The 12254-nt window shown below is 40.4% G+C and overlaps 1 protein-coding gene across 1 annotated transcript in view; it reads right to left on the reverse strand.

The window, feature by feature from the left end:
• The window catches only part of LOC146572866 (inactive rhomboid protein 2-like), a 36680-nt gene that overhangs the window by 8640 nt on the left and 15786 nt on the right, over positions 1 to 12254 (reverse strand). The window contains exons 2-10 of the mRNA XM_085277306.1: positions 7460 to 7600; positions 5287 to 5438; positions 4466 to 4649; positions 3508 to 3729; positions 3165 to 3293; positions 2781 to 2878; positions 2442 to 2666; positions 2149 to 2260; positions 1768 to 1842 (exon numbers count right to left, since the gene is read on the reverse strand). Of these exons, the coding sequence (XP_085133432.1) occupies positions 1768 to 1842; positions 2149 to 2260; positions 2442 to 2666; positions 2781 to 2878; positions 3165 to 3293; positions 3508 to 3729; positions 4466 to 4649; positions 5287 to 5438; positions 7460 to 7582 (1320 nt within the window). The 5' untranslated portion in view covers positions 7583 to 7600. The remainder of the gene's footprint in view (positions 1 to 1767; positions 1843 to 2148; positions 2261 to 2441; positions 2667 to 2780; positions 2879 to 3164; positions 3294 to 3507; positions 3730 to 4465; positions 4650 to 5286; positions 5439 to 7459; positions 7601 to 12254) is intronic.

Raw genomic sequence — 12254 nt, forward strand, 5'->3', positions numbered from 1 at the left:
TTCATCTGGACGTAGCGTTTTTAGTGGGGGAGACGTTTCATCACTCATCCAAGTGACTTTTTCAGTCTCAGCTGACTGCAGGTTCCCTCAACCTTATAAACAGCAAATTTGCACAATGACTGAACGTAGCACCACTGAGGGAACAATGGGCTGTGAGGTCAGTTCCTTGATCATTAATATGCAAATTGTCATGACCATTGATCAACAACCACTGATCAAATCCTGTTGATCAAAGACCACTGATCATTGATCAAGGACCACTGATCAAAGGCCATGAGTACCATTCACAGAAAGTTGGGAAATGGCTGCAATCACAGCATTGTAAGAAGGTGAAGATGCCCCCCTCCTCGATTCAGAGATGGTCTTTCCCTTTTTACGTAAATGGCCTCCTTGACTCAAACCTCCATAATGACATCTCTCACTTTCTCAACAAAATCCACGTTGTTCTGGATGTGGTGTTCAGAGCTGTCTACAAGCGGGTTGAGGAGATCAAAGCCAGAAACTTTGAGATGTTATAGGTGACCGAGTTGATCATACAGACAATTAGTCTTAAAGGTAAACCCTGTTTATTTATCTTGGGTAAACCATACAGACTTTGTGTAGATTCGCCTGGGTAAAACCTGTGGTATGAGGTCCCGTCAATACCATTGTCTCATTCTAACTGCATCAGACAATCTATCACCCTCTTCCTGTAACCACTTCCTGGGTCTCGTTTCAGGGGTTTGTAAGTATTTACAAATTACATATCACGATGTCATAAGTCACTGGACACTGAACATCCACGGTCACCACTTCATGCATAATGGACCTTCCATGTATATGGACATGTGCAGGTATATATGTCTGTATATGTATACATATGTATATTTAGTGTGTACGTGTCTATAAATAGGAATAGCAGTGGTACAATAGCTATATCAAGCTATATAGTTTATGTCTTCCATATTTCCAACTATATCCATAATCACATACTGTGTATGCTACCATTGTATATAGTGTATTATCTTACTTTTTTTCATTGATTGCACTTATTTGTATTTTTGCATTTCCTTCTGATATCTGTACCTGAGCTGAGGTGACGCAATAATTTCCCCGTTGTGGGATCAATAAAGTCTTATCTTATCTTATTTTTGTCACTGAGCAGTGACAAAATTTTTCTCATGATATTCTTCCTTGCACTTATCCTTGTCTGTTGGAAGGATGATAATGTTATTGTCATTACTAAGAAAGGTCCATAAAGTCATGGATGAGCAAGTGTAGAAGAGACTGACTGTCTTAATCTCAACCCAAGTTCATAAGGGTGTGAAGGCAGACGAGTGGATACTTTTGGCAACATAGTGTATGTGCTCATGCATTCAAACATAGAAGTTCCGTTATTTTTCTTAATAAATTACTAAAACCGGTCAGCTCAGCCTCCATTTAAACAATTTACTCTCACAACTGAAACGATCAATTTTAAATGCAGAAAATAAATTGACATTTTTAGGCTTGTAACTTAATAAATGCAGTAAATCATCACTGATAAAACATGAAGTGAGAAAATAAAGTAAATGCACTGGAGGAGGGCAGAAGTGTCCCACCTGAAAACACAGCAAACCTAAACTTCACACCAAATGTGAGCTCCCTTTAGCTGTGCTGGTATCATACATTCTGGCTGTGTTCATTTTACCATATCGACCATTTTTGGGAGCTGTTCCCTTAGGTTTTGCACATCTAGACAAACATCCAAAGCCGTTCTAAGCACATTAATAATACAGCTAAACTTACAGAGCTTGGACCAATCCAGAAGTTCTGTTGTTGGACATACTTAACACTCTCATAAATGCCTTTGTTCTTCAGCACCTACAGAGGGCAGCAGAGCATCACAGTTTACAAATGAGTCTGATCAAGGACTTGTGAGTATTAGCTTGCACAGTAATACACATCTCTTTCTGTGAGTTTTAGGACACAAATACAGCTACTAAAAAGTTGGTAATATATTTACATTGAGTGTTCAAGAGCAAAAAAAGGAATTCTAATTTCAATACTGAGTTACACTACGAAATGTTAACCTTCAATTTTCACACTGATATGAAACCTGTCATGTCAAAAAGTATATTTTCTATTTTTAAATATTGCTCCAAATTAATCTGTGAGATATATACTTACCAGCTCAGTTGTCGAATGTTGTGCAAACCCAACAGGGGCAAACCCATACGTGCAGCAGGCCAGCAATGTGATAACGATGTGGACAAATGTAATCCAGTAGGTAAAGTAGGGTCTGAAATCATGCACACCACAAAACAGTGCTGTGAATCGAGTAACAGCTAAAACAAAGACTAACCAATAAATACTTTCAGCACTTTGTCAGCCTAATTAATTATCTCTCTCTGAATTGTGTTATGTTGATTTAAATCAAGCAAATAATTCACTTGTATATATGCACAGTGCTCATTCCCAACCTGTGGCTGTGGAAGTCGTCCAGCTGCTTCTGGACGTTGCTGCTAATGCTTCGTCGATACTGTCGGTTTAGCCATTTCCCCACAACTCCCAAACCATACTGACGTTTTTGCTTGTCAAACGCAAAGTGCTTCACTTGGGAGGCAATGCGACGTCCGCGACGTGGTTGAGCCATTTCGTGGAATAGTGTTGGCATTTTAGGAGCCTGTGATAAATCCTTACTGGGACTGAGAGGAAGACAGGTATGCAAGACAGAGAAAGAATTAGGGTTAAAAAGGAAAAAAAACAAAACACAATGTGTGCAATTCAGAGACTTTGGTTGAGTATTTATATTTACTCACAGGCTGGAAGGTTGCTCGCAGGGAGCAAAAGAGGCAGACAAGGGAGGCGACTCAAAGACATCATCGGCCATGGAATATAACTCATCACGGACATCACCCTGTACAGAGGTAATGCAGGACACAGAGGACAAAAAGAGAGGGCAGTAATTAACGTGTAGTCACATGTTATGTGTTGCTGTATGGGACACACAAACAGCGAGGAAGACAGGAGGACAAAAAAAGAAAAATACAGTCACAGAAAAAAATGGAGGCTGAGAGAAGAAGCAGGTAAACAATGACAATCGAATGAAAACATAGAATTTTGTCAAACAGAGTAAAAGCAAGGAAAGAAACTGCTGCAAAGATCCGGGTGCCAAACGGGTGGCTGCGAGAGCTGCTGCTGACCTTACTGAAGAAGAGCGACTCGGATGCATCTGCAGAATCCACAGTGTCCTCGTCCATCCAGCTGGGCCTGACAAAGCTCTTCCTGGGGAAACTGCGACCAGCCTGTGGGCCTGCCAAGCTGCTGCGACCCTGAACAACAAACACGCCACATGACATGCGGTTCTTCAAGTGCATAAAAAAGGAGAGATTTTAATGATGCTAATAATGATAAAAACAATAAATGCTGGCATTTACTGTCATTTTATTCAAAGGGATGGCTAAAAAGCATGCAAACACAGAGGAAACATTAAAGGCCGGGATTCGAACCAGTGCTCTTGCCACTCTGCTTTTCATTTCCACCCACCCTCAACAGGTTGGACGCAGCTCTGATGCTCATGCGCGCGACGGACTCTCGCTTTCGTTTGGGGAAGCGACTGTACCCGGAGCGCTGGCTGGTGAAGGAGATGAGTGAAGCGACGCCTGGTGTGACCGGACCCCCTTGAGCTGTTTGAGGTGTTCTTGGAGAGCGGCTGTCCAACTCATCCTGGCAGCGGAAGGCTCGCCCTCGTGCCAGGGGGTCCACAATCTAGCAGAAAGAGAGATTAGGGTCAGCCTGATAAAAATACTTCACTGTGACAGTCACGTGAATTTGAACTGGTAAGCATCTTTACATATTCCTACTGTGCCGACGTTGAAGAAGAAGCACTCTGTGGGTGAGCATGACAGGATCATACTTATAACTTACAAACTTCACAGTGCTGACACTGGGAGAGAGAGAACTGCTTTATGTGTTTGTGTAAACGTACATATATGTAGCAAAGAGGGAATGATGGTAGGTGTGTGTAGATGAGGACAGAGAACAAAAAGATGAACAAAATATTGGATGAGTGGAGCAGAACTGTCTGGCACAGACTGAAAGAGAGACATGATTCGTCTGCAGCACAGATGGTCCACGTCTGTAACTATGCAGCACTTTAATATAGTGTCTTCTTGAGAAATCTCTCCACTTCATCAAGTGAAAAAATGCAGGTGGAGAACAAAGAAAAAAAGTTGAGCTTCTTGGCAGTTTAGAAATGGAAAGTCTTAGTAGCTACACATGGAGCCTGCTGTGTGTCATTCTGTTTAGTTTCCTTCAGAACAAAAAGTTTTTCTTTTCTTACAAAAGTATCAGAATATTAAACAGAAAGTGCATCATGTTTCCTGGATGATGTTCTCCACTCAAGTTAAAATTACCGATAAGGTAGACATTTAAATAAAACTGTAGCATCCTAACAGTAGGATAACACACTAAGTGACGCTGTCTTTGTATGACGGTATTATACCCTGGGCATCCTGTGGGCAGCTGGTGAATCCAGGCTCTGGTCGATGCTGGTGGCCGTCTCGGGCTCTCTGTACTGGGGCTTCAGCTTGCCATAGCGCTGGCTGCAGTGGCGCAGGCTCTTCCGGTGCCAGACCTGCTGATTAGTCTCACAGTCTTCGCCCACACCGAACCACTGGGCTGTACTCCTGGAGGGACAGAAAGATTGTTCAGCTAAAAGAAGATATTCACAAAAATGACCTGAAATGTTTAGCATATACCTATTCTTAAAAGCTACATAAACAAGAAATGAAACGAAACATCCGAGTCTTGTTTTTCACCTTATATGAAGAGAGTAGATACTACCACAAAAGAAAAAAATAAACAGTTACATTTTGACACCAAATTACACAATGCAGCTTTGTTCAAGCTGATGTAGCTTGGATAACTTTCATATAAGGGAAGTCAAAAGTCACGTACTGTGCACTCTTAAAGACATTAGTGCACTTTATTACCAAACATTAAATGTCTTGACGCTTGCTGCACGCTCAATGACTGGACTATTAGGACATGTAGTTGATAAATGGGAGTAATTAAATGACTGCAATTAGGATTAGGATTATGAAGAGGAGATTTCTGGATGAATGAATTGTGTGTGCTTGATAGTTTTAGGTGAATGAACTGCAGGGAACAACACCCAGACTTCTTTGAAATACACTTTAGGGGAGAATGCTTACATACATTTGATTTTTTTCTGTCTCCCAAAGCTACTTATGCCTCCGCTGTAGGTGGAGTCACACTTGACTCTGAGACAAAAACAACAGCAGAAGCAGCAGCAGAGCTTACTTTCGGATGCTTTGTGAGAGCGATGTTTGTCTGCTAAACTTCTCCCGTCTTTCTCTTGCTGAAAACTCTCCATCTCTATGTCCATCGACGCTCTCTGACACAGAACCGGTCGCTTGAGCACTTGGGTTTTTTTTCAGGGATTGTCGTGGTGGCTGACCAGAAGAAAGGAAGCGAAGAAAATGTTGTCATCAGAAATCTTTGCTGCTATAAAATATATAAGCTATAAAAACTAAATAATATTGCCTGTGCAGGGGGAAAGCCTGTCAAACGATCAGGTTGCAAGTACCTTCATAATTAGGCCATGCTCAATCTCCTTCCAGAGGAGTGAGGACAAATGCCCTCTTTTACACCAGTGGCTCTTAAATGTTATTCAGTTCAATGCTCCAAAAATGTTTGTGCCCCACGTGACAATTTTTAACATCAACAATTTAAAAAGGCATTAAACTCCCCGTTTCTAGCTCCAATACCCCCCCCCCCCCCCCAAAAAAAAAACAAACAAACAAAAAAAAAAAAAAACACACACACACACACACACACACCTTCTGAAACAAAGCCTTGTTGAGCAGGCTCCAATGGTAACATTGACTGACTCCAATGACAAAAACGTATAAGACTTCCTCTGTAATCATTTTTTCTTAAGATCTAGTTGTTATTACTCTACTTAACTAAAATGCTTTTCATATGTAGTTTTTGTTTTCAGCCTCACACATCCTGATTAAGTATTAACTATGGCACATGATGCAGCAAATCAGTACCAAATTTAGGATGATCTAAAATTGTCTTTGTAATGGAAAAGCTAGTAGCATAAATACCTGCAGTGCAAAGCCACAGCACAAATTTACATGTTTATTACACTGCTTGCCTTTTAGAACAGTTTAAATGTGACATGCTCAGTTGAACTCTGAGCACCAACTAATTTGTGTAGCTAAAATGCCTTTGTTTGTGTTGCTAGCATGAGGCCCGCCGTTACAAATATATGGGCTACACAAACTGCCAGATAGTTCGAGGAACACTGTGCTGCTTTAATGTGTTGTAAACTCTTAAAAGTAAAGTACTGCCCATAATCGTTTATTTTCTTCTACTGTGCATCCTGAGTCAAATGATTATTACAAACCATTTATGAAGTAGTCCATCAGCCCATTAATCCATCCATTAATTTTCATAATCGCACAGTGAGTGAAACCGAAAATTGATCTGAACCTCCATGTGAGCTACCCACAAAATATCCAGACATGTTTTTTGGACCATGTTTATGAAGCAGATTGAGAGGAATGTGCTCTTTACTAACACAAAATGAATAAAAAGCCTTTCTTTGAAGAAATTTGTTCAGTAACAATCACAACACTCGGGCTTTTTTTGGCTCTGTTTTAATTCTGTGTTCATTGAGCTGATCTTTGCTTATCTCCGTTTAAATGAAGAACTTTGTGCTATACGCAGGAGTGAGTGATTCACAATGAGTTATTTTACAGGTCACTTTTTAGATTTCGCTACATTACATGTGATGTGAGAGAGTATGGAGCTTGACAGGCCACTAGTAGTAGTAGCACAAGAAAACAAAAGCTAAATAATGGTAGAGTAGAGAAGACATTTGTAAATATTTTCACACATTTTTCTGGGGAGAAAAAACAAGTTATTTTAAAATTGTATAATTGAGAGAAAAAAAACCCTTTTAAACCCTTTGACAACATAAAGAGTATATCAGTATTATGTTTGCCAGTCTGTGCTAATAAGAAAATCACCACACTTTGTGGGTAGTTTGCAGTATTGTAGACCATGTTAACCTAGTGCAGGACAGACTGTAGTGTCCGTGATCAACGTCAGCTCAGATGTAGTAGTCATCAATTTGGATTTCAGCCAGTAACGCTCTTCAGTATCACTTAGCAAATTACACTTTTACTTCGGTTTTTTAGTGGCTAGCCACCGGAAGGCATCCATGATAGTTCATTTAGCATGTACTAATATCTTGTAGAATTCATTGTGTTAAATCCACAGAGAGCAGCAAACTTCAGAGACAACAGAAGCACAGACCTGCTCATGAGTCAGTCTATATTTTCAGAGTTAGGGTCCATGTCAACCCTACGTGTTATGTGACAACACATTTAAATAACTGTTGCATGATACCAAGCAGTGAAGGACAGGGTCAGGTAAAAAAAAAAAAACACAACCAGCCTACCTGGGACATCACTGCTTCTGGTGGAGGGATGGCTATTACAAGGCTGGGTGGCTTCTTGCTCTTTAAACGACTATCTGTTCGGCCCTGGTACGGAGGAGGCTCCTCCCCTTCGTGTGATGCCATCCTGTCAGAGTGCTGGAGCTGAAAAAATCATGACAAAACAAAGTTTGTATTATTATTTGATAATCTGCATATATGCATGTCTACGGTGAGTCTCCATACATCAAACCTCCAGTAGGTGCAGAGATTTACTGGCAGGTTAAAACATAAATGGAAATACAGTGTAAGACAAACACGTTGAAGTCCGGACTCTGGGAGAGGCTAATCCATGACTGATACTGCTCCACTGTTTTTGTCTGTCCAGGTCTGCTTTTACTGCATTGGCAGTGTGTTTGGGATCATTGTCATGTTGAAAAATGAAGGTGTTCATAATTCCATCAATTTTGACAACATCCACAACACCACTGGCTGAAATGTAGCCACAAACCATGCCAGAGTATCCACCATGTTTTACAGATAGCTGCAGACATTAATGGTTAGCCTCTCTCCTTACCTCCTCAGCATATTCATTTTTTATGTTTGAATTATTCATAGGTCAGTGTTAAGTAGTGCAATTAAAAAAACAAACCCAGGTTGCTCCAAAAATAGTACAAGACTGGACTGACAATGAATGTAAAAGCAGCCAAAGTCCACAGAAAATCTCTGAAAACTTCAAGAAAGTCTGGGGAACACTTCAAAAATAAAAAATAAAATAAAAATAATTAGAAAGTCAGGCTCCTTGGAAGTAAAATATAAAATAATGAGGTGTGGCACAGTACTGTAGGCTTCAGTATTACTGTTCATAAATATAGTGATTAATGCTTACTTACAAAATGTTGTACTGAAATATATCGAAAGAATATTGAATGCTCTAGCAGAGTCTTTATTTAAACTGGATTTATGAGCATGCATAATATATATTTATTTATTTTTTTATTTTTTTCCCTCCCAGGTAAGGTCAAGAAGAAAAAGAAAGAAGAAGGACACATAAAGAAAGAGAATAAAAATGTCATATTTAGAAAATGAAATGCTTTTGTTTGCATTTATATCAGGTCTCTGCTGTGGCAGTGGACCTAATGCCTTCCTTCCTACAGCCAACAATAACCGAAAAAAGGAAACCATTACAGTCTATCCAAACAATCAGCCTCTAACAGCAACTGGCTCCCTTCCAGTTCCATCTGCTACTAAAAGGGGAAAAAAAACACTGCCAACTTTCTTTGCTTTTGCTTTCCTTGCTTTTTGATTCAAGGGAATTTCTTAAGTGATTCTTTAAGGCTTTGCACAGAAATTGTGCTGTATTAAGAAGAGAAACCTTCTCTTACATCAAAGTGTTCAGGTCACTTATGCTTATGTAATTTTAAAGGATGAGGAAAACAGGGCAGAATGATACATCTCCCGAGTGTTTCAATTACATGTATTTAGCCAAAACATCAAATAAAGCAATATATTTGTTTAAGTTTATAGTTATAAATATTCATTTTATTAGTAAAATCTCTTTGTAAGAAGGTGATACATGTGATACTACACTCAACAAAAATATAAACGCAACACCTTTGTTACTGCTCCCATTCCCCATGGGATGGACGTAGAGACCTAAAATTCATTCCAGATACACAATATAACCATCCCTCCCAAACAGTGGTCACAAATCAGTCCAAATGTGTGGTAGTGGGCACATCTGCTATATTGAGATAATCCATCCCACCTCACAGGTGTGCCACATCAGGATGCTGATCTGACATCATGAGTAGTGCACAGGTGTACCTCAGACTGCCCACAACAAAAGGCCACCCTGGAATGTGCAGTTTTGTCTCACAGCAAAATGCCACAGATGCCACAAGCAATGAGGGAGCGTGCAATTGGCATGCTGACAGCAGGAATGTCAACCAGATCTGTCGCCCGTGCATTGAATGTTCATTTCTCAACCATAAGCCGTCTCCACAGGCGTTTCAGAGAATATGGCAGCACATCCAACCGGCCTCACAACCGCAGACCTCGTGTAACCACACCAGCCCAGGACCTCCACATCCAGCAGGTTCACCTCCAAGATCGTCTGAGACCAGCCACCCAGACAGCTGCTGGAACAATTGGTTTGCACAACCAAACAATTTCTGCACAAACTGTCAGAAACCGTCTCAGGGACGCTCAACTGCATGCCCGTCGTCCTCATCGGGGTCTTGACCTGACTCCAGCTCGTCGCCGTAACAGACTTGTGCGGGCAAATGCTCACATCGATGGCGTCTGGCACGTTGGAGAGGTGTGCGCTTCACGGATGAATCATGGTTCACATTGTTCAGGGCAGATGGCAGCTGAGAATGTCCCAGTTCTTGCATGGCCAGCATACTCACCGGACATGTCACCCATTGAGCATGTTCGGGATGTGCTTGACCGGCGTATACGACAGCGTGTACCAGTTCCCACGACTATCCAACAACCTCGCACAGCCATTGAAGTGGAGTGGACCAACATTCCACAGGCCACAATTAACAATCTGATAGACTCCATGTGACGATGTGTTGCACTGCATGAGGCAAATGGTGGTCACACCAGATACTGACCGGTTCTGGGTCCCCAGACCCCCAATAGCGCAAAAAACTGCACATTCCAGGGTGGCCTTTTGTTGTGGGCAGTCTGAGGTACACCTGTGCACTACTCATGATGTCAGATCAGCATCCTGATGTGGCACACCTGTGAGGTGGGATGGATTATCTCAATATGGCAGATGTGCCCACTACCACACATTTGGACTGATTTGTGACCACTGTTTGGGAGGGATGGTTATATTGTGTATCTGGAATGAATTTTAGGTCTCTACGTCCATCCCATGGGGAATGGGAGCAGTAACAAAGGTGTTGCGTTTATATTTTTGTTGAGTGTATATCTTTTCTGGAAATATACAACATCATGAATGAGTTATTTATCAAAAACAACTGAATGCGAAAAAAGAAATGGAAATACAGCACTAGTGAAAAGTTTGGACAATTAAATACCTAAATATTTTAACTAAGTGATGCAAAAATGATGTAATTATGAGACCACAGGCAGCCCTGCTCATTGATTTTTAAACAGTTAGAGGGATAGCTCCACCACACAAGAAAATCAGTCATACTGTGACTCTGCTCAATAAGGAGACTCTAAAAGAATTAAAGATCTTTGACTTCGAATGAAAAAGCAGCTGATAAACAATGATGTCACATAACGGTGATCAATAGTCTCCGTTAATCATGATACATTCGAGGTGGTGAGTAATCGCTATTGTTTTCTCAGCTTATTTTATTGATTGAATGTAATAATGGTGATCTAATAGCTTAAGCTTCTCCTACTAATGCATGCATTAAAGAATAAAACAAATACCTGTATTTATATTTTTATAATGCAATTGCAATTTTGTCAGTTGTAAGAGCAGCACACACAGCTAAATAATTAGAAACTTGATATTTTCAAATCAATGCACTTTAGTTAATTTTCAAGTTCTAAAATGTCAATCTCAGTTTTATATGTAAAAACAAACAAAACAAACTACAATTAACACTTTTTTACAATTTAAATAATGTGAATTAAGACTAAGCAATAGCAATATAAAGTTTTCAATCATGCAGTGCTGTTTCTGCCAGTCTCAAAGTGAATCATTTCTGATTTCTGACTTTAGTTCAGACAAAAACAAACAAACGTGAAAGTCACTTTGAGCTGCCGCTTCAACCATTTACACTACTTACAGTTTCTGTTAATGTAAGCTGTGGAGATTATGTGCTTATATCAATAAAGCTCCACACCACACTGTAGAAAAATACTCAAAGGACCAACAGGATGACTCCTTTTAATATCACTTTGTCTCACTGTCAGTGTTTACTAACAACAAATCGTATTTATTGAATTGCATTGCGCGGATGACACAAATGACATATCCTCAACTTCGTTAGCCAAGTTGATGGAACGGAGCTGGTGAAATAGGACTCATTATTGTCTACACAGGGACTGAATTATACCGTCAAACTTACTTATCTTTGTCTCCCTGTCTTTACAAATCTCAGTTAATGGTGTAGCAAGCAGCCAGTCTATTCCTGGAGCTCAGAGTGTTTCACATAGCATTACACAGTGCATTTCCAGAGAAATTCAAGGCATTGCAGACATAAAACACCACACTGAACATAATGTCATTTTGCTTGGCTTGGCCAAAACATCCATTATGTCATTATGGTGTTCAGAGCCCTGAATGCTGTCCTGGAGTTGTGGTTTATAAAATCAATGCGAGTCCCTGAGTGTCTGGGACAGGAACGGCTGCAACATGGAAACCTGACACCAGCTCGGCCTAGTTTCCACTACAGAGCTGAGGAATGGCTGCGCAGGGCTAACCATAGTGTAGGCAACACTTACTCTGTCCACATACAAACAAAAAACACCATTTCTAAAATACCTTTATGTTATTACGAGTGTACATTTCAACACGGATCTCAATTAGGTGTGCTAAATATTTGAAGCTTAGACAGAATGCCTGGTTCAGCCCTCCAGAGACAGAAGAGGTTACTGGCAATCCAGCCTCTGGTTCAGTAGAGTAGTGGGCAGGGGCTGGAAATCACTCAGATAATGAAATAGCTAGGAATTTAGCTAATGGATGGAGTACTCGGGTCTAACCAAGTTTATCAATGTATGCAGGCAGTTGTTAGGGTCCATACTAGAAAACATATGGGTACAGATTGTAGAAGGATAACAGCGACATATAAAGAATAGAAACACAAGAATTGTATTAATTTTTGCA

The sequence above is a fragment of the Mchenga conophoros genome, linkage group LG6 (assembly GCF_057382185.1).
Source record: "Mchenga conophoros isolate Kocher_MC1m ecotype Shallow Benthic linkage group LG6, M_conophoros_male_GT1.1, whole genome shotgun sequence".
Lineage (NCBI taxonomy): Eukaryota > Metazoa > Chordata > Actinopteri > Cichliformes > Cichlidae > Mchenga > Mchenga conophoros.